At 45.2% G+C, this 21,443-nt stretch overlaps 2 protein-coding genes and 2 long non-coding RNA genes across 7 annotated transcripts; 2 read left to right on the top strand and 2 right to left on the bottom strand.

Moving 5' to 3' along the window:
- The first annotated feature begins 316 nt into the window (after positions 1-316).
- On the top strand, positions 317-10,092 carry LOC102016795 (chromosome unknown open reading frame, human C1orf54). Its single transcript, XM_005378692.2, has 6 exons — positions 317-2,481; positions 4,458-4,538; positions 5,123-5,181; positions 5,433-5,540; positions 9,115-9,216; positions 9,948-10,092. Exons 1-5 carry the CDS (start codon positions 2,436-2,438, stop codon positions 9,214-9,216), a joined length of 396 nt encoding a protein of 131 aa, XP_005378749.1. The 5' UTR covers positions 317-2,435; the 3' UTR covers positions 9,948-10,092.
- LOC106147944 lies at positions 2,488-11,500 on the bottom strand. Its single transcript, XR_001232984.1, has 3 exons — positions 11,411-11,500; positions 7,171-7,267; positions 2,488-2,730 (listed from the first exon to the last, which is right to left on the bottom strand). It is a non-coding gene; the product is annotated as an uncharacterized LOC106147944 (long non-coding RNA).
- A 395-nt stretch (positions 11,501-11,895) lies between these two features.
- On the top strand, positions 11,896-16,111 carry Ciart (circadian associated repressor of transcription). Of its 4 annotated transcripts, none has more exons than XM_005378693.2 (6): positions 11,896-11,995; positions 12,573-12,992; positions 13,096-13,171; positions 13,605-13,683; positions 13,808-13,919; positions 15,454-16,111. In XM_005378693.2, the coding sequence occupies exons 2-6, from the start codon at positions 12,627-12,629 to the stop codon at positions 15,979-15,981; spliced, it is 1,161 nt and encodes a 386-aa protein (XP_005378750.1). In that variant the 5' UTR covers positions 11,896-11,995; positions 12,573-12,626; the 3' UTR covers positions 15,982-16,111. The 4 variants fall into 4 exon arrangements, with proteins under 4 accessions (XP_005378750.1, XP_013366919.1, XP_013366918.1 ...); XM_013511465.1 differs by having other exon boundaries at positions 11,912-11,995; positions 12,873-12,992; XM_013511464.1 differs by having other exon boundaries at positions 11,920-11,995; positions 12,821-12,992.
- Positions 12,002-21,439, bottom strand: LOC102017436. The gene is made up of 3 exons (XR_260045.2): positions 21,255-21,439; positions 12,864-12,900; positions 12,002-12,340 (listed from the first exon to the last, which is right to left on the bottom strand). It is a non-coding gene; the product is annotated as an uncharacterized LOC102017436 (long non-coding RNA).
- Positions 21,440-21,443: the final 4 nt, after the last annotated feature.

Genomic DNA, 21,443 nt, shown 5'->3' with positions numbered 1-21,443 from the left:
GCTGCAGGGCAGGGGCGTGGCTGCGCGACCTGCTGGGAGTTGTAGTCTCCAGTCATCCGAGGCTTCGACCTTGTCCTGGGAGTGGCTCGAACTATTCAAAGGGAAGGAGTGGAGCCTGATCCTTGTGGAGGCACGGATTCATGGGTTCTGTTGCACCTTGGCCATGGTTTGTGGGGAAGAACGATAACAATCTTCTTCTTTTCTTTTTTTTTTTTTTAGACAAGGTCACGCTAAAATGCTAAATAGTCCAAGATGGGTGAGAACATGGGGTCCTCCTGCCTCAACTCCCAGAGTGCTGGGGTTACAGGAGTGGGCCACCACGCTGGGCTACCCTATCTCTTCTTAAAGGGCTGCAGAGAGGAAAGATCCAGTTTGAACCTAAGAGATAATACAAAGAGCACAGGACAGAGGGCGCAGGGAGATAGGGACGGGCATTGTTCTCACTTGAATGAAAGGAAATGGGCTGGAGCTGCTGCCTAAGGGATAAAAGATACAAAAGTAGAAACTCTTTGGACAGGCTACTACCGGAGACACAGAATGCCTTATTTCGCTAGTACACCCGTCAACTGTGATCTGCAATGACAAAATAAGAGAAAAGCCGAAGGAGCCCGGGGAGAAATGTTAGGAAGTTTAGAAGGAATTCATAAGTTTGAAAAGTAATTAAGAGTGTTGAGGCTGAAGGAAAATGACGTGCATCCCCACCACCACATCCGCTACCAGTCAGTTCCGTTTACAGCATACTTCCTCTATATATTTTCTAAAAAATGAAGAGAAAAACAAAATAAAACAAAACAAAAAATAAATAAAAAATGAAGAAAGCAAGCAAGCTAAAGAGAGGTTTGTCTTTGGGGAGAATGTTTAAGCAAAGGAGTCAGGATGGGAAAGTGAGCAATCTCGAACACTGTTTTCTTTTTTTTTTTTTTACTTTTTTGAGACAAGGTCTCCTTATGCAGGTCAGGCTGGCCTTGAGCTCACTTTGCAGCCCAGCTGGTCTCAAACTCGCAAAGATCTTCTTGCCTCAGCCTCCCAAGTGCAGTATTGTTTTTCATAGTCTATTCAAAGTACCAAAAAACTATAGAAACTGAAAAGAACCACATTCCTGGAGGTGACTTATGATTCAGTGAATATATTTGCATTCACCTAGGTGTTTTACATGTTGTTCAGGAAATTCTGGAAAGGGGTTGAGGAACTGATTCACATAGTCACCAAGGATATCTTTCCCTCATAAGGTTGAATGGGCTGCAGCATCATGGGTAGCGCTCAAGACATCAATATGTCCTGCTTCTGAGCCCAGCAGTGAAGAAATAGGAGCAAGATAACTCTCCTTACCTCTCCTGTGGGCTATAGGCGCAGCATCTCCTGACAGTTCAGAGCATGTTCTTGTTCATGGGTGGTTCCACACAGATTGCATTGTGCCTGGCTCACAGTAGATGTAGAGCAGATATTCATCAACTCCATTTCAAAACAAAACAAAAAACTGTTCTTTTCTTATCCTCCTGCTCATGAGCTCTGAATTGCAGACTAGACCTAGTTCACTGTACCTAGCACATATGTTACTATTTCTGAATTGAATCAATTAAAAACAGGAAATAAATAAACAGACAGAGGCCTGCCTGGCAAGCTAGAGGTTGTGAATTCAATTCCTAGTACCAAAAAAAAGAAAAAAAAAGCAGACAGAAAGATGAGAACTCTATTACTGCAGACCTCAATGAAAGGAATGTGACAAGGAGGGCACTGCATAGGACAGAGGAAAAAGACTCAGACCTACTTCCTCCCTTCTTCTTTTCTGTGTCCAGGACATTGAGAACAAGGTGAAGTGAGGTCAGCACTGCACAGAGAGGAAATCCCTAGCCTTGGCTGAGATTTTCAACAAAAGCAACACAGCAGATGTTTTGAAATTTGAACAATGATGGGTAAATACTTCTCCCATCCCCCACAGCCCAGATGGGCTGTTTTCAGTCTAGAAAAAATGTCCACTTCTTCCTCTGAACATTTTCTTGGTGGTGAAAGAGATTATGATTAAGCAGCTAAGAGAAAGGCAACTCTGAATGGCGATGGAGAGTGGGGCCAGCAAGAGGGAGGGTGGGGTTTCAGCAAGGACTGGGATGGGAAAGGGAAAAGGAGAGGGAGCTTATTGGTGGGCTTCCCTTTGGTGGTAGCAGTGGGTGTCCTTCCCCGGCCTAATCTAAGGCTGGAGGAGCTCGATGAAGCACTGTGCACCCAAATCCACTTCTACTTCTCAGAACTTGAGCAGCGCAAGCTGAGGACCGGTAGCGACCAAAGATGTGGGCAGCAAGTAGGCGGGGAATCCCGCCCCAGTGAGAGGAGCCCCTGCAGCTCCCTCCCAGCCTGGGCCAGTGCGGGAGGCGGGGAAAGTTTGGTGGGAAACAGTGTAACTTCCTTTTTACTTCCACAGCGCCCAGGCAAACTCCAGAATGGATGTCCTCCTCACAGCCATCCTTGTTGTGCCACTTGTCTTGGGTAAGTCCACTTTTCCCTTGAGCTTCTGCCCCAGGTCCTCTTCAGGATAGCAGAGAAAGAACAATGAGAGCGTGTGAGGTGCATTTCAATAGGGAGTAAGCTATTTCTCCTCTGTGCTGGAGTCCAGTGCAGGGGCAGGGAGATCTGGAAGGTAGAGTCCCGGCAGCGTGGAGATGTCTTACAGAGGAGTAGACCCAGACAGAGGAGATCCTTTAGCAAGGGGAAACTCGAGGGTTCATCACCTGGAAGCTGAATGACGGAGGGATGAACGTGAGAGTAGGGAAGAGGTGGATAGACCTTTGAAGCTCAGTGGTCTGAAAGTAGTGAAGGAAGCTAGAGTATTGCCTTTCCCCGAGAGCAGGAGAAAAACCCTCTCTAAAAGACAGAGATGTGGGCTGACCTTTAGGGTAGGGGAAAACTGGCTGCCTCCAGGGGCAGGGTCCCAAGGGTAGCTTGGCTCCTTCCCTTGCTTTGTTTCCCCATCTGGCAGGTGTGTCTCATTGTTTCCCGACACCCCCTCCACCACCACCACCAGATCCTTGTGTCATTAGCTTAGGAGAGGGAAAGCTGGCAAGGAGCTCAGAGAAGTGATTAGCAGGAAGCCTCGAGTTCTTGATTCAGTCATGAAAGCTGCATATTTTTAGTTTCGGAAAGAACCGAAAACAGCCATTCGCAGTGGTGCACGCCTGTGATCCCAGCACTCAGTAGGTTGAGGCAGGAAGACTGTCTTGAGTTTGAGAGCCTGTCTTTAAAAAACCCAAATAAATAAATATAAAACAAAACAAAAAAACTAACAGAGATGGGGCATTTAATCTGGTTGAATCATTAAGCAAATGTTAAATAGCTTCTTCAAGGTTATTCTGCTAAGTAGCAGTGAAATTGGAACCAAAATCCAAATCTAAGCGAGATGCTGGTAAGACCAGCCGTCCCTCAAACACAGTACATTCTGGGGCATACTGGGCACAAGCTTCATGTCTTTTCATTTCTAGTCTCTGTCTCTTTATCTTTTTTAGGTTTAATTATTTTTTCTTGCTTTTTTATTTTAAAGATAAAAGGAAGAAAACATCTTAACGAACACACATTTAGAAAATAACACAAAAACAATACAAGCAACACAGAACTTCAGACAAGGTGATAGGAAATTAACAATGGTTGTTGTATTACATATTGATATCTTCAATTTGGATACTCAGATAAACAAATATAGAAAAGTAAGATTGATCCTACACTTAAACATTAACTGTTCCTTTCAATAGAGCAATAAAAGTCAATAGTACCACTATGCTATCCTGTGTATATATATATATATATATTTCCCCTTCTTTCTTTTCTCTTTTCCCTTATCCCAGTTGTTCTTTCCTTTTGAGCAGTTTCCTTCCCTTTCACAATGAGACCATACTTACAAGTGAAATAAATCAGACCTGCCTGTGTAAACACCGTATTGTCTCACTAGTGTAAGAACCTGGAAGAGTGAATAAAATCTAGGAGGTACAATAGACGCTATGAAAGGTTAAATTCTCTTTTTGACTTTATAGTATGTGCTTTCTGCCCGAGGAGCTCCTGGACTGAACAAGCACAGAGCAGCCAGGCCTGGTGGCACAGGCCTGTAATCTCAGCGCTCTGGGAGACTGAGGCAAGAGGAGTTCAAGTTCAAGCCCAGTCTGGGAAATTTAGCAACTTAGCCTGATCCTGTGTCAAACCAGAAGTAATAGAGGTCTGGGGGTTGTAGCTCGGTGTGAAGGCTGGGGGCTCAATCCTCAGTACATACCAAGAAAGGAAGGAAGGCCAAGCACAGAATGGCAGGCCTCATTACAAACACGGAGCCCAGAAGACTAAGGAGCATTCAAGGGGGAAGGCAGGGGGATAATCCGTCACTGGGAAGGGTCGCAGACAGAAGGAAAACTGGTACAGCTGGACCCAGGTTCTGTTCCATGGTGGTCCAGATGCCTCCTGACCTATAGTCCTTGTCCCCCCAGGTCAAGAATATGATGAAGAAGAACTGGCACAGGAGGATTATTATCAGGTGATTTATTATTACACAGTCACCCCGACTTATGGTGAGTATGCACCAACCCTTAGCTGAGTGGAGAGGGGCTATACAACTACTTAGTTCTAAAATTGCCTTTCATACAGCAAGTGGGTCAGAAATTTGGCTGCGAACAAAAACTCAAGACTCTTGATGCTATTTTTCAAGCTAGTGAACTTTAATTCTTGGGAAAATGGCTGAAACAATTTGGAAGTTTTCATACTGGTAAATTATTTAGAAACCAAATGGACAATATAAATACACACACACACACACACACATATTCATTCAAATATTTTTAACGTTGAAGTTAATTAGGAGTGGATTATACCAATAAATTTTTAACTTGATCAAGTTGAAATATTCTGAGCAATTTCTTTCCATTTCATTTCTGGATCTAAAGTTCTCTTTCTCCTTTGCTACTATTTATTGTTTTTGTTTTGTTTTTTGAGACAGGGTCTCACTGTGTTGTTCAGACTGGACTTGAGCTCACTATGTAGACCAGGCTGGCCTCGAACTCATAGTGATCTTTCTGCTTCAGCCTCCCAAGTGCTAGGATCACAGGCATGGGCCACCACATCCAGCTGTTACTATTTATTTTTTTCTCCTTCCCAGATGACTTTAATGCAAATTTCACCATTGATTACTCCATTTTTGAGTCAGAGGACAGGTTGGTAAGTGACCTGTATATCTAAGAGGGTCAAGGTAAATAACAGTTAAAAGAAAAAACTGGGCAATGTTGAAATGTAACTGATTAGCAAGAATGAAAATTAGGTGGGTGGACAAAAACTAGGAAGTGATTCCCAGACAGGGGTGAGGGTGGTTGGGGGATGGGGGGCTGGTGAAGGGGAGAAGAACTTGAGATGGAAAATCTATGAGCATGTTGAAAGAAGAGGGTAACTCTGTTTCCCAATCCTGGTGACAGCAGGACAAAGAGGTAACAACAGCAGCAGTAGAGACCACCATTAGTCTTCAAGCCCGACCTGAGGACAATGAGAAGCCTGTAACCACGAAACCAGTGACAATGGAAACAGTGAGTTGAACGGAGACAGGGAGGAGGGGACGAGACATCTCTAACCCAGACAGATCTCAGCACTGCTGATGTGGCATAACGGAGGGCTGGAAGACCAGGATGGATGGGGGCAAATAACTAGTACTGTAGTCCAAGTATTCATCTCAAGTTGGCCATCATCTTTCACTGATATCTAATACTAACCCTGTATGCAAAACGCTGGGAGTTGGGGAAGGTGGTACATGGCTGTAAGCCCAAAACTTGGGACACTGAGGCAGGAATATTTCAAGTTCAGGGTCAGCCTGGGCTACATAGTAAGACCCTGTCTCAAAAACAAAAACTACTAGAAAAATTTGGTGCCACTGAATTACAGTCCAACAGTACTTAATATTTATGTAATCTCTGTCTAAAACTTCTGAGGATGCTGACGAGAAAAAGATCTTAGATGTTATTAGTGCCCTCAAGGGATTTATAAAACTCACAAAATAAAAGGCATGTTACAATGTTAGGTTACATATACTAGGTTATATAAGTTTGAGAGCATAAGCAAGTGCACTAGCCAGCACAGCGAGAGAAAGCTGTATAGGGTAGCGCTGCCTGGAAGGTTTTAGGAGGTGATTGTGCTTCTCTTCCTCCACCCCATACTAGGAACAAACACAGGGCCTTCTCACTGAGCTAGATCCCAGCCTTTCTTTTGAGACAGGATCATGCTAAGTTTCCAAGTTGCCCAGGTTGGGCTAATGCTTGCCATCTACCTGCCTTGTCTCCCCAGTGCTGGGATTATAGGCCTATAGGACATGGGTTGCAGATTGCCTTCATTGTGCTTTGTATACAATTTGAAAAATAGGTGAGCTTTTTTTTCTTTAGTTTTAGTTCTTTAAGACAGGTCTCACTATATAGCCCAGGCTGGCCTCAAACTCACAGTGATCCTCCTGCCTCAGCCTCCCAAGTGCTAGGATTACAGGCAAGCACCACCATGCCCAGCCAGGTGAAATTTTGATTAGCAGGAAATTATAAGAAGCTGAACCCAATCAAGAGGAAGAAGCTGGGCATGGTGGCGCACGCCTCTAATTCCGCCACTGAGGAGGCTGAGGCAGGAGGACCACTGCAAGTTTGAGACCACCTAGGCTACAAAGTGAGCTCAAGACCAGCCTGAACTGCATAGTGAGACCCTGTCTCAAAAAGACAAAAAAAAAGAAGCAGCAGCAGAATGGTATAGGAATGTAAGAGTCGCACAGGTGTGGGCAATAGAACAAGCATAACATGGGTTAGTGGATGGGGTACGACTGAAGGAGACTACAGAGAACAGTAGAAAAAAGAAAACATACAGGGCTTCTAGTGTTTGGATAGAAATTTCACATATGGCAGACAGGGCTCAAAAAACAAAATAAAAGATGGCACTAAAAAACTGGGTAGTGGCACAACATGCCTGTAATCCCAGCATTTAGGAAGCTGAGGCAGGAAGATCACCGTGAGTTCAAGGACAGCTTGAGTTACATTGTGAGACCTTGCCTCAAAAAAAGGGAGGGGTGGTGGGGACTAAACTATATAAGTCTGAAATGCTAGGCTGGAGTTTGTACTTGTAAGCAAAAGGGAGTCCTTCAGTATGGTAAGCACATGATGAAACTAGCATCTTAGTAAAACTACTCACCTGGTTGTATGCAAGATGCCATTTAGTGGAGAGAAAGTCATGAGATTTGTATTGTCCCAACGACAATCTGGTAAAGGTCTGGACTAAGGAAGTGGTGCTATGAATTGAGAAGAGAAAAATAAGTATTTTGAAGAAAATGCTTTGTTTCAGTGGTAATTTCATGTAAGGAATAAATCAGGAGTTAAAATAACTTACAGACTTTAAACATGTTTGTGAAAATGGTTAACCAAAATGGGAACTGTGGGGAACAGATTGGTTTAGGAGGGAAGTTATAAATTTGGTATTGACCAACCTGAATTTATGCTGATTTCCTTATATGGGAACTGTCCTAAAAGAAGCTGAACTAGGTTAGAAGTAGAGTTTTTTTTTTTTTTTTCTTTTTTGGTACCAAGAATCAAACTCAGGGCCTCATGCTTACTGCGCCGGTGCTGCACCGCTGAGCTCATCCCCAGGCCAAGACTAAAGTTTTAAGTGCAGAGTCACAGTGAAGAAAGTAAATGGTGATGGCATGTGCCTGTAATCCAGTATTCTGGGAGGCAGAAGCAGGAGGATCCCAGGTTTGAGCCTAGCCTGGACAATTTAATAATTTATTGACACCCTGTTTCAAAATAAAAAATTTTTAAAAGGCTGGGGAATGTAGCTTAGTGTAAAGGCCCTGGGTTCAATCCCCTATACCACAAAAATAAGTAAACCTAGTGTTGTGGCACATGCCTGTAATTCCAACAGTCAGGAAGGCTGAGGCAGTATAATCACAAATTCAAATCCAATCTGGACAATTTAAAGATTTATCAAGGCTAGGTGTGGTGGCAAATGCCTGTAATCCTAGACTTGCAAGGCTGAGGCAGGAAGATCGCTGCAAGTTTGGGGCCAGCCGGGGCTACAAAGTGAATTCAAGGCCAGCCTGAACTGCATAGTGAATCCCTGTCTCAAAAAGATCCACCCCTCAAAGACTTAGCAAGATCCTATCTCTAAATAAATAAGTAATTTTTATTTATTTATTTATTTTATTTATTAATTTTTTTTTGTCTTTTTGAGACAGGGTCTCACTGTGCAATTCAGGCTGGCCTTGAGCTCACTTTGTAGCCCAGGCTGGTCTCGAACTTGCAACGATCCTCCTGCCTCAGCCTCATGAGTGCTGGGATTACAGGCGTGCACCACCACGCCCATCATAAATAAGTACTTTTTAAAGGACTTCTTAAAGCTAAATGTGAACAGCTTAGGTTCAATCTTCAGTACCACCACCACCAAAGAAAGGTAAATGAACTCCACAGAGCCACTGGACACAGAAGACCAAAAAAACAGCGACAGTGCCTATAGTTAGCAGAATCAGGAAGGGGACTCCACCAAGAAAATGAAGACAGTGATTGGTGGGAAGGCAGGTGGATAGCCAAATTTGTCTTAAGGAGTCTAGAAGAGAGAGCTAATATAATCAACCAAAAGCTACCAAGAAGAGCTGGGCATTGTAGCACACACCTGTAAATCCCAGCACTCAGGAGACTGAGGCAAGAGGATCACAGCTAGTTCAAAGCCAGCCTGAACTACATAGTAAGATTCTGACTAGAAAAAACCAGCTGGGTGTGGTGGTGAACGCCTATGATCCTAGTGCTTGGGAGACTGAGGGAAGAGAATCACAAGTTCAAGCCCAGTCCAGGAAATTCAGCAATTTAGTGACATTCTGTCTAAAGGTAAAAAAAAATGAGTGGGGATGTAGCTCAATGCAAAAGGAGTATAGAGAAAAGTAGGTGTCATTAAATTGAGCTGGGGCCTCTCTGATATGGTCAAGGACAGCTGAAAAAACCCCTTAAGTTGATGGAGCAGGGGTTGGGTCTTTCTCTGAGACAGGAGGAAAGGGAAACGGAGGTTGGTGGAAAGCAGTGTTACCCCCGAGGGGCAAGGGAAGCAGTGGGAAGGCTGGCGCAGCCCGCAGCGGGGTCTATCTTTTAGCAGAGTCCAGATCCGAATTCAGCCGCCGTGTCCAGTCTGCTGAGTCCTGCCCCGCTCTTCTTGTCGTGGGCCCTCATCCAGGGAGGGATGTGTGTCTCATAGGTGAGTGTGTTGCCACTGGGCTGGGGGCTGTGATGAAATTGTTATGTCTGGCTAGTGTTTCCAGCCTGTTCAATTCTCAGCTGCTCAGAGATGGAAGAAGGAACATATTTAGAAAAATCTCATTATCTACCCTAAAAGAATTTGGGAGATGTGGCAAAGACTTCCATGATACAAGGCGCTCATTTGTCTGAACAGGGAGGAAAGCTTGAGGTCCTTCTAGCGCAGCTGACAGGTGGAGTAAGGAAGAAACCTCTCCAGGCCTCCTGGGTGCCAGGAGCCATCTGAGCTGGCTCTGTTCCAACCAAGTTTCAAGGCAGGGGCAAGAGCCAGAGGAAAAAATGGGTGGGTCCTCCCAGCTGCCAAAGTCCGGAGGCCAAGTTCAGAGGAAGCAGGTGGTGGTTCCCTGAGGTATGGGAGCTGTGGTGGTGGGGAGCTGTGTTACAAAGAAGGCATTTTAAGTTGGGATTCTAGGGGCTGGGGATTTAGCTCAGGCGCATAGGGCCTGCCTGGCAAGTGCGAGGTTGTGAGTTTGATTCCAAAAAAATAAGTTGGGATTCTAAGTAACTAGGGAGCTTGAAGAGATTTAGCCAGGAGAAGAAAAGGACAGGGCTTTCCCAGGAGGTAGTCTCAGCTCAGAATGAGATCTGGGGAGTTTTCATAGAGGTGGGAACCCTGCAGGGGCATACCAGGTCCCCTGACCCTCATTTTGTTTTGTTTTGTTTTGTTTTTAGGTGAGAGAAAGCCACTTCGACTCTATAGATGAGGGTTTCACAAGAGGAAATTTGAAGATAAAACAGGGGAAAGATTTATACGATCTGAAGAGAAACCAGAGTATGGAGGATAAAATAAAAAATATGCTGGATGTGGTGGCACAGACCTCTAACCTCAGCACTCAGGAGGCTGAGGCAGGAGGATCACCACAGTTTGAGACCTGCTTGGGGTACATAGTGAATTTAAGGCTGGCCTAAACTATACAGCGAGACCCTGTCTCAAAAAGCTAAAAATGAATAAATAAACAAAACAAGCTAGTTACGGTCTGTTTCTTAATGAGAGTTCTGTTGAAAGTCCCAACACTAAACGGGGCAGGGACTTAAGGACAGAAGGGGTCGATCAGAAAGGAAGTTAGGTGACAGCAGATTAGAAGGAACTGTACAGTGTGAATACATCTGGAATTTAAGTTAGAATGGAAAACACCTAGCGATGACAGGTGTATTCACATTTCCTAAAACCCAATAATTCTGTTGTTTTATTTTATTATATACGGTGTTGAAATTTTGTTTAGGAAAACACTATGGTTTATTTAGAAACCTTTTTTTCTTTTTATAAAAGAATCACACGATTAAATATGCGAAAAAAATAAAATAGTCACACCTCCCAACTTCCACCTATACCCTTTGCATTTGTTAATTATGGCAGAAATTAAAACAGAAGAGGCCGGGCATTGTGGCGTACACCTGTAATCCGAGCACTCTGGAGGATGAGGCAGGAGGATCATTGCGAGTTCAAGTCGTCTGGGCTACAAAGTGAGTTCAAGACCAGCCTGAACTGCATAGTGAGACCCTGTCTCAAAAGACCCCCCCCGACACACAAAAAAAGGAAGAAAAAAACCTAATCCTAACCGGACTGCCCCCTTGCAGCCCTCTCGGTGTCGCAGCCTCAACCAGACCACATTCCCTGGAAGCCGCTCTCTTCTCTATTGTTCTCTTTAAATACAGTACTGCAGTGGGGAAGACTAATAACGTCTGTAACTTTTGAGACTAAAAATTATGAATTTCTTCCCTCCTTCAAAGTCTTGCCAATCTTCTCCATGGGTTCAAGAAACTGGAGCTAGACAAAACCATAACCTAGCAGATGACAGACCTACCCTACCGTTCGCTGTGCTCAGAATCACAAAATTCAGGCGCACAGCGGAGAGCTCAGAACAGCCGCGTTCGGCGCTGACCTCTAGCGCCTCGGCTGCCGGCATCCGAGCGGGTAACGTGCGCTGCAGGTTACGTAAGGAAGGGGCTGGCGGAGCCGCCCCGGCGGGAGCCCGGGAGAGGACGCAGTGTTCTCGGCTGCAATCCCCACCCTCGCCCAGCAGGGCAGGAGGCACCCAACTTGGAGAAGTGAAAGAGAAGGGAGGGGAGGGTGAAACAGAGGCTAGGGAGTCACGAGGGCGGGGCCGCCGAGATAGGGGCGGACGCAGTGTTACCTCCCTTGCTCCACACACGTTGCAGACTTAGATTGCTGGCGAGTTCCACGTGCTGCGCTCGTGAGCGGAGGCGCTTAAAGTGGGGGCAGAAGCGGAGGTCCCCGGTCTCGAAGTACTCGCCTCCAGTCTTACCGCCATTGTCAGAATGCGCGAGCCGTGCGTTTCCCGCACATCATCATCCTATTTAAGGACATGGGTTCCGCCCTCTTCCGCCCCTTCCTTTCTCACTCTTTTTCCATCCTCCTCCGTTTCTCACCACCGGGTCCTCTCCCTGAGCCGCATGTAGGGGCGGGGCACGGAATGCTTCCCTTCCAGCCAATCATCACCTAGCTGCTCTTCTATTGGCCGAACCTCTCTGTGTTGTAGCAAATGGGCTGTGGACTTCAGTACTGAGAGTCACGTGTTGCCGGCTAGCCAACCAATGAGAGCATGAGATCTGTGTACGCAGGGGGAGGCACGTGCCGAGCCGCACGTGTCTAGGAGGGGGAAGGGGCGGGTCCTGCTGAGAGGCGGAGGTGGATAGCTGAGACTGGGAGAGACTGAAGAGCTGCAGACAGTTTGGGCTGAACTAGCTGATCAACACAGGTAAGGAGACAGAGAACGCAGATCGAGACGCTGGGGATAAATGGACCCAGGAAACGTGGATTTGGGGGACTGCATGCAGATTTTGTTTTTACGCGGGATTGCATCACCGGGCCGCCGCGCCTGTAGAAGGACCAGAGCAGGGATCGTGATCCTAAGACACTGAGAAGGGGCAGGATGCCGGTTTCTGGGGGGGCGGTTCCCACGGGGGCACTAGTGGGTTCTTGTGCGCAGATTTACCGCTTCCCGGTGGCGTAGTCTCAGCTAGAGGCACTCACTGTGGGGTCGGCCTGGGGAACAGCCCAGGTGAACAGCGGCCAGAGGGGAAGGTGTCAAGTCCGATACTGACTAAACCAAGGGAAGAAAAGACAGAGGCTGTGTCAGTGCAAGGGCTGCCTGCAGAGGCCAGAAACACCGTCCCAGTTTTTTAATAGGTGGAGACTGGGGAGGTGACTTTTTCTATTGTCTTCGTTGGGGAAAGGAAAAAGGTGTTACTCGTTGCAGTTCACCTGTCTCTCTGTCCGTTTCCTAATCCTTAGCCTATGCCTTCAAATTCCCTCCCTTTGCTCTTCAATTGCAGGTTCTGATCTTTGGGCACTCCAGCAGCTGTTCTCCAGCCCTCGCTTCTGGACCTATGGATTCTCCGCCTAGCGTTTCTTCTTGTTCCTCCTATTCTCTCTCTCCCTCTTTCTCCTCCTCTCCAGTGAACAGTGACTGTGGCTTCCTCTCTGATAGTGAGAGGGAGGAAAAGCGAGTCCAGGGGCCCAAGCCAGACACTGTTGGGCAGAGGGGAGGTTCCCAGGCCAGCCCAGGTCCCATCCGTTGCAGGCATCGATCCAAAGTTTCCAGAAACCAACATACAGCATCTCACCTGGAACAGCGAGGCCTGGCTTCTCCAATGGCAGGATCTGGGGTGAAAAGATCAAGAGACTGTGATTTGGAGGCCAATCTAAACGTTCAGGGTTGTACCACGGAGGGAGACCTGCTCTTTGCTCAGAAGGTAAGACAAAACAAGAGACGGTATTGGTTCCCAGATTTGGAGGTAGAGGAATTGATTCAGGCAATTTTAGGTCTTCTCAGAGCCTTTGTCCTGTTTTCTACAGTGTAAAGAACTCCAAGGATTCATTCGGCCCCTCACAGACCTACTGAATGGGCTAAAGATGGGTCGCTTTGAGAGAGGTAATTATCTGATTAGTTGCACTTTTCAGCCTGACTCTTTCTTCTGTGTTTTTTGTTTTGTTTTGTTTTGTTCTGTTCTGTTTGTTTTTTTTTTTTTTTGTTTTTTTGGAGACAGGGTCTCACTGTGCAGTTCCGGCTGGCTTTGAGCTCACTTTGTTAGCCCAGACTGGTCTCAAACTCGCAACAGTCCTCCTGCCTCAGTCTCCTGAGTGCTGGGATTACAGGTGTGTGCCACCACACCGGGCAGTAAAGGAAGCTGCTGTGTCTCTTTCAGATGTGTGTCTTTTAAGTCTGTCTGGAGCTTGGACTATTCCTTTCTTTCTTCTGTGACTTTAAGTGAATCAATTTTAACCCTTTTCAGTCATCCTTTTACCTGACTATATGTTGGACTCTCAATGCTTAATATCCCTCCCCCCGCCCACTGCACCCCCAGGACTGAGCAGCTTCCAGCAGAGCGTGGCAATGGACAGGATCCAGCGCATTGTAGGTGTTTTGCAGAAGCCAGAGATGGGGTAAGTCCCCTAGTTCTTTGCTCAGTATCTCATAAGGAGCTGTTTCTAGTCCTGTCTTGATTCTTTTTTCACACACTTACTGAGTTGGTTTTTTTGTTTTTTTTTTTTAATGTCCTTTACACAGGGAGCGTTACCTAGGAACTCTGCTACAAGTGGAAGGGATGTTAAAGACTTGGTTTCCTCATATAGCTGCCCAGAAGTCATCACTGGGTGGTAGTAGGCATCAGGTGACCAAGGTAAGAACTTATAAACCTGAGGACTGGGTGGGAGAATAACCAAAGAAATGCAGTGTTCATGCAGAAATCTGCGCCCCCCCCCAACCCCCCCACCCCCGTTTCCATTTTCTTCTGGATCTTCTACTCAAGTTTCCCTTCAGGAAAGGGAATGCCTAAACTTTTGCTACTGTCTCAATTCCTAGATGCATCTTATTCTGTTTTGTTTGGATCACTGAGCAGAACTCCATGAAATTTACTCATATTCCTAGTGTTAAGCTTATCTGGTTTCTGCATAGATACAAAGCTTTTTACTTAGCCAAATGATTGAAGCAGAAAGATGCCTCACCTTTCTTCCTTGCTGCCCTTAAAACTTCTCCTCTCTTCTGTTGATCCTTATACCAAACCCACTGGAGGTCTCTGAGTCTATCATGCATTTCAAGTACTAGTTATAAGGGATACATCACTGGGAGTTAGGGAGGAGGCACACAGGGGGCATCTACAGGGAGGAGTTTGATAGATTCTTAAACTGGATATGGAAGTGACCTATTTTCTGTCCCTTCAAGTAATACAGTATTTAGAAGGTATTCAGTTAATGAGGTGGGGAGGTGGGGGAGTCTTTATTCCTGTCTTCCAAGTTGCACAGCTATTAATGCTGTGAAAATTATTGATGAAAAATGAAGCAGCAAGCTGGGCATGGTGGCACACGCCTGTAATCCCAGTACTTGAGAGGCTGAGGCAGGAGGATCATTGCAAATTCAAGACCAGCCTGGGCTACAAAGTGAGCTCAAGGCCAGCCTGAACTGCATAGCGAGACCTTGTCTCAAAAAGACAAAAAAAAAAAAAAAAAAGAAAGAAAAAATATGAAGCAGCAGAGGCAGACATGGTAGCACATGCCTGCAATCTCAGCATTCTGGAAAGCTGAGGCAGGAGGATTGCAAATTCAAGTGTAATCTGGGTAATTTAGTGCTTTTTTTTAAAAAAAAAAAAGAACTCTTTGGGCCAGTGGCACAGTGCTTGCGTGGCAAGCATGACGTCCTGAGTTCAATTTCTGGTACCAAAAAAAAAAAAAAATTATTTTTTTAAATGGGTTGGGAATGTAGCTTAGTGTACAGGCCATAGGTTCAATTCCTAGTACCTTAAAAAAAAAATAATGTTGCCTGCATATTAATTTGTACTTCATGAAGAACTTGATAGGGAAAATTAGAATGTAAAATACAAAAATTACTGGGCATAGTGGTGCACACCTGTAATCCCAGCACTCAGGAGGCTGAGGCAGGAGGATCATTGCAAGTTTGAGACCAGCCTGGGCTACAAAGTGAGCTCAAGGCCAGCCTAAACTGCACAGTGAAACCCTGTCTCAAAAAGACCAAAAAAGAAAAAAATTCTGTTGCAAAAAAAAAAAAAAAAAGAAAAGAAATTACCTGTTGCACAAAATAAGGTAAGTTTGCATTGCAAACTGAGTCTCCAAAGAAAGCAAAGGTATAAAGAAGCAGGAAGACCTAATCTGAAAGCTTTCTTCTTAGATTTTTTTTTTTTTATTTCTCCCCCTCCCTAGCATTTTCAAAACCACCACAGTGATTCAGCTGCTTCCTGTCCTGTACCTCCTATGGGAAAGATGGACCAGACAAAGCTAGGACATTTAGTTTTGAAATCAAAGCAGCCTTGGCACCTCTCAGAGTGGCCAGCCATGAACCTTACCTGGATCCACACTGCTCCAATTTGCAACCCTCCTCTTGGTTCCCCAGGTACCATTTCCTTTAGCCAGGGTCCTTTAGGCGCTGGAACCAGCATTGGCCTCATCCTTTTCCTCCAGCATGGAGAGCAGCCCTTTACCCACTCTGCCCCAACCACTCCAGTCCCACCTACTACAGCATCTTCTGTCATCCTTGGTGATCCTAAGAAACTGTCTGGAGAGGGGCCTCGCTGCCGCAGTTTGCCCATAGCTCTGCCGTCAGACTGGAGCTGCAAGCTGTGCCCTCCTGATGCACCCACCACAGCCAGAGAGGTGAGCATGGGACACCTGGAGCAGCAAATGAGATGCCATTCTCCGGTTGCTCCGGCTGCCCATTTCCTAAGCCCCTGACCCAGGCCGTGTGACTGCCACTCTGATTTTCAATTTGTGTAAATAGACGTATGTATATTTTTTACTTTTAATGTGTGTATTAATGTTGGGAAGATAAATCCTTTCTGATTAAAGAAACTTTTTACCTAAACATTTTGCTCATTGGAGTAAATTGACAACTTTACCAATCTGGAGTGTCTGAGCTCCAGGAAAGGGGAGTGTCGATGAACATGAGTTCCACCACATTACAGTCTGAATGAAGTAAAGGAATTCTTTTTTTTATTTCTGGTACCTGGAATTGAACTCACGATCTTGCGCTTGCCAGGCAGGCGCTGTGCCACTGAGTTAACTCCCCAGCCCAGTAAAGGAATTCTTGTGGCTGTTTTTTAGGGAACATGGTTGGGACAGTTACCGGGTTCAGAATTGAGTTTACTTTTTTGTTTGGGCTCAGAGACTAGTACCTTTCCCTTTGTGTTTCTCCCCCATGTAATCTTCCAGCTGGCCCAGACTAGCAGGTTCTTCTGCTCTGGGACAGCTCTTTGCTTGATGGGAGCTGTTGATGCTTGTAGGTGAATGTATATGTAACCTGCTGCCAAAGGAGAGGCACAGAGCCAAAACGGCCGCTATGGTTGCCCATTTTTAAGAGGGAGGGGAACCTCGGAATTACCAGAGTTGGGGTCCACTGCAGGGAGACTGAAAACACTGGGCTTCATCCTTATTCAAAAAGCTGTGGGTGGAGCTGGGGATTTAGCTCAGCGGCACAGCACCTGCCTGGCAAGTGCAAAGTTGTGAGTTCGATTCCCGGTACCGGAGGGGGAAAAAAAAAAAGCTGCAGGTGCTAGCTGCATGCTAGACTACAGAGGGCTACCCAGGGATAACAAAAAGCAAGTTATGTCCACGAATATTTTTTGTCCCAGTTTTCACCAAAACCATTTCCTCTCCCACCCAAAGCCTTCATAGTGTATCACGCTGTTGTCATCTTAGTCATTGTTCACTGGCTCCTTAGCATGTTTCTCACAGCTAGTCAGACATCTTTCCCCCACTTCTCTTCTCTGTTCTCAGTGAATAATTGCCACCTTCCTTTATGTCTAAGAATATGACCTCCTTTCCCCAGAAAGCCTCTCTATTTGTGCTTGATTGCCTTTTACTTCTGAAATTTGCTGTGTCATGTATCCCTTCTTTATCTTCTTACTTCTACTTGTTCCCCATAAGAATTCTCCCAATATATGTGATCAGGCTTTTCCGCCTGGTAAACACCTCCGGAGACTGATTACCCTTTGTCTACTTTTCTCCATAATTCTTCCCTGCCCCTCCAGTGCTGGGGATGGACCCAGGGTCTCTAGGATGCTAGACCAGTGCCTTCCCCCTGAGCCACGCTGTCCGGGTGCCCTGCATAATTCCTGACAGGTCTGATTCCTTTCACCATGAAACCCTTAAACCATTGCAAGCTAGCTTCAATTGCCCTCACTTGGTGACCATCCAAAGTCACAAATAGTCCTACAGAATCAGTGTAATGTAACTTCCACCTAATCAACATCAAAACCAGGGACCTTTACAAAGGCTATATGCATTCTCTGCTCTCTGTATCATCTGACACTGATGCTTCCTACTGACCTCTACCTGGGATCCCATGACAGCACACTCTCCCAGTTCTCCTTTTACCTAACGCAGCAGCTTCTAGGTCTCTCAGTGTCCCCACTTCCCCCTACTCTAGAGTGTGGGTGTTCCCTTAGGCTCTGGCCTTGGGCCTTTTCTCTATCTTCTGTCATAGGGAAATTTTGTTTTCTTTCATGCCTTAAAGTATTGCCCTAACTTAGATGCTGCTACATCCTCATCGCTAGTGCCAGCTTTTTCCCCTGAAAGTGCATACTGCACATAAAAATCTTTGCTGGATGGTATTTTTGTTTTGTACCAGGAACTGAACTAAGGACCTTGCGCTTACCAGGCAGGCACTTGTGCTGCTCAGCTATATCCCCGGCCCTATATTGGGTGGTTTTATTTCTATTCTCTGACACAAAATTACTGAAATTTCAGCATTTTAGAGGCAAGATGTACTTTTTGTATTTAATTTAACCCAGCCCCTTCATTTCAAAGGTAAGAAAACTTAGGTGATTTGTCCAAGCCAACACTGTGGTACAGAACTCTCAGTTTCCAGTCTAGTGCTTTGTCCAATGATCAGCAATAAAATGCTTTAAACATGTCCCGCTCCCCCTTCTTACACTCTCTTCTCTTTGCTCTACATGATACCAACATTTTCCAGATACCTAAGTTTAAAACTTGCTGCTACTCAGATACGAAATCCTTCTTACTCTTTTCTTACATGACTCTTAAAGTCCATTTCTTTCTACCCACCTTACCACCACTTTGGTCTAGATATTTACTACAGACTCTTACCTCTAATGCCCTCTCTCTAATAACCACATTAATTTTCCTAGAATAGGACTTTATGTATCACTCTCTACCCAAATTCTTCAGTGGCTCTCCAATGCTATGGAAGGAAATCAAAATATTTAGTCGTGGTCTCTAATTTCTCCCTCTTCCCCCCCTGCATGAGCCTTCTAGTCCAGTGTTTATTATTTTATTTTATTACTGAGATGGAGTCTCACTATGCAGGCTGACCCCAAGTTTGCAATCCTGCCCAGTCTTCTGAATGAGATTAGAGGTATACGCACCACAGTGCCCACTTATTATAGTTTTTTGTTTAATTTTGACAGTACTGGGGGTTGAACCCAGAGCCTTTTCACTGAGCTACTTCCACATACCCGCCCCCCTTTCTTTTTGAGACAGGTCTCCTTCTCTGGCTAAGTCACCCAGGCCGGGCTCAAACTCACAATCTTCCTGCTTCAGTCCCAGAGTGCTGGGACTACAGGCATGTGGTTAGGTGACTGCTGAATCTTCATCGCTAGTCCTGACCTGACCTGTTCCCTGAGAAGGCACACTGAACATAAAAGTATCTGATGGACAGTTTTATTTTTATTTTACTATTTATATATGCCCAGCTTCCAGTTTTTTAATTCATCCCCAAATCCTGTGAGCTTTTTTTTGCCTCAAAACCTGTTCATGCTATTTACTTTGCCCACCCTTTTCTGTTTCTGCTAGCTAAATCATACACTCCATTCCATAACTAACTCAAGTCTCTCTCCCTATCATTCTTGCTGTTAAACATGCTATACAGGCTTAGTCTTTGGCTTTTAATGCCACCATCCAATGGGATCATGTACATAAAATACCTAGTGCAGGCTCTCAAAAATGTCACATTCCCTGTCCCTTTCTTTGAAAGTATCTATGTTTTGTCACATTTGACTCTCACAACAAATTTTGTGAGGTCAATAGGGCAGATATTAGTGCCATTTTACAGATGAGGAAACAGACTGAGAGTTTTAAATCTGGCAAGAGCCAGATAATAATTTTTTAGGCTTTGTTGGACATATATCTCTGTTCCCTCTACGCACTTCCACCATTGTTGCCCAAAGCAGAGACATCTTAATAAGCAAAAGAGTATAACCATGTTCTGATACTATACAAAAACAGGTGGACCTGGAAAAATTCACTTTTGAATTCTCCCTACTCTCCAAAATAACTGTCTGTCATCTCTCTCTTCCTCTTTACCTATCTTCAAATAAATTGTCTTCTTTTATTTTTTTAAAAAAGGGTTGACCAGCAGGCAATAGTTTGCAGAGTACTGGTTCAAGGTCATAGGCCTAATGAGCATCAGAATTGGGATAAAGCCAAGTATGGTGGCGCATGCCTATAATCCCAAGCCTTAGGAGGCTGAGACAGGAAGACTGCAGCAAGGCGGAGGCCAGCCTGGGCTATATAGTGAGTTCAAGTCAGCCTGAACTACATAGAAAGACCCTTTCTCAATCACCATCCCCCACAAATAATAATGATAAAGGAATAGAATCTAGACCTCCCAACTTCCAATCCAGTGTCCCTTCAGTATATCATACTGTTGTCTATATAACTTACTTTGCATTTATTATATGCTATGCTGTTTTAGCTACATAATCTTTTATGTCTACTTACTGTCTTCTCCTGGTACAAGAGGCATTGGAATTCTATCATTACTACCAGGCACAGAGTAAGATTCAATAAAAGTTTGTTGATAAGCATAATAATGTCCCAGTCTGTCTGTAGGTTGGTAATTTGGACCTAGCTGAAGCTTAGTGTGAGCTCCTCTTAGCATAACTGATAAGGATGCTCCTGGGTGCTTATCAGGGCAGCTACATCTTCTCATAGTTACTAGTTTTTTTGTTTTGTCTTTTTGGTACCTGGAATTGAAGAGAGGCACTGTCCCCATCCCTCCCATAGTTACTAGATCTGAACTTACGTGATTAACCATAAATGACTATGTAGAAGTAGCATCCAAATAAAAGGAAGGCTGTCTCCACAGTGTGAAATAAAAAAGGCAGTTATTTTTACCAGGTCTTACTAGGAAGTAAAAGGCAAAGTTGACATAAAAGTCTTTGATTCTAGTCGGGCGTGGTGGCACACGCCTGTAATCCCAGCACTTGGGAGGATGAGGCAGGAGGATCATTGTGAGTTCGAGACCAGCCTAGGCTACAAAGTGAGCTCAAGGCCAGCCTGAACTGCATAGTGAGACCCGGTCTCAAAAAGGCAAAAAAAAAAAAAGTCTTTGATTCTAAGACCTGTAGCCATGTCCCTGTCTTTTTTTTTTTTTAACCTTTTTAAGACAGGGTTTCACTATGCAGCTCAGGCTGGCCTTGAGCTCACTTTGTAGCCCAGGTGGGCCTCAAACTCACAGTGATCCTCTTGCCTCAGCCTCCGGAGTGCTGCGATTACAGGTGTGCGTCACCACACCCAGCGTAGCATGTCCCTGTCTTTAGTGATCTCAGTTTATTTAGTGAAATTACTACAAGGATGATGCTGTAAGAAACTGACTGCCGGGCATGACACACCCTATAATCCCACCACTCATGAGCCTGAGGCAGGAAGATCACTGCGAGTTTGAGGCCAGCCTGGGCTACAGAGTTCAAGGCGAGACTGAACTGCAGAGCGAAGTTTCAAAAAAGACCACCCTCCAAAAAAAAAAGAAGGAGAGGAAGAAGAAGAAATTGACAGCATGTTAATTTCATCCATCTCCTTAGTTGGTAGGCAGATTAGGAATGTGAGGCTGACTTTCGCCCAGGGCACAGATCTGTAACCTTTCCAAAGGAAAACAGGAAGCATGCTCTAGAAGCTTTGCCTATTCTGTCATTTTCCATCCAGAAAAGGAAATAGCTTAAATATCTACTAGGGGTTTAATAGGATTAAGGGTATGGAATGGGGCTGACCTCAGAGGCCGAAGGACTGCGATTCCCTGGGAAGACTTGTTTCGGCAGGATTTGCATCAGCGACTATTTTACTTTGTTAGGTGCAGAGTCCAGGCCCGGGGGCAAAAAGAGGAGAACACCGAGGCCAGAAAGAACGTTGCCATGGTTTCCAAACCCTGTGCGGCCTCCCTTCAGCTCCGGCTTCGGTGA

The sequence above is a fragment of the Chinchilla lanigera genome, unplaced genomic scaffold (genome assembly GCF_000276665.1).
Source record: "Chinchilla lanigera isolate Chin_1 unplaced genomic scaffold, ChiLan1.0 scaffold00012, whole genome shotgun sequence".
In the NCBI taxonomy this organism is placed as follows: Eukaryota; Metazoa; Chordata; class Mammalia; order Rodentia; family Chinchillidae; genus Chinchilla; species Chinchilla lanigera.
Note: the sequence above shows the minus strand (reverse complement) of the source record. Positions and strands in the feature narration are given on the sequence as shown.

Bases quoted from the DNA above. Each gene is read 5' to 3' on its own strand.
- LOC102016795 (XM_005378692.2), top strand. From the start codon at position 2,436: ATGGATGTCCTCCTCACAGCCATCCTTGTTGTGCCACTTGTCTTGG. The intron at 4,539-5,122 runs GTGAGTATGCAC...TCTCCTTCCCAG, and splicing joins CACAGTCACCCCGACTTATG to ATGACTTTAATGCAAATTTC. The intron at 5,541-9,114 runs GTGAGTTGAACG...TCTATCTTTTAG, and splicing joins AACCAGTGACAATGGAAACA to CAGAGTCCAGATCCGAATTC.
- Ciart (XM_005378693.2), top strand. From the start codon at position 12,627: ATGGATTCTCCGCCTAGCGTTTCTTCTTGTTCCTCCTATTCTCTCTCT. The intron at 12,993-13,095 runs GTAAGACAAAAC...TGTTTTCTACAG, and splicing joins ACCTGCTCTTTGCTCAGAAG to TGTAAAGAACTCCAAGGATT. The intron at 13,684-13,807 runs GTAAGTCCCCTA...TCCTTTACACAG, and splicing joins TTGCAGAAGCCAGAGATGGG to GGAGCGTTACCTAGGAACTC.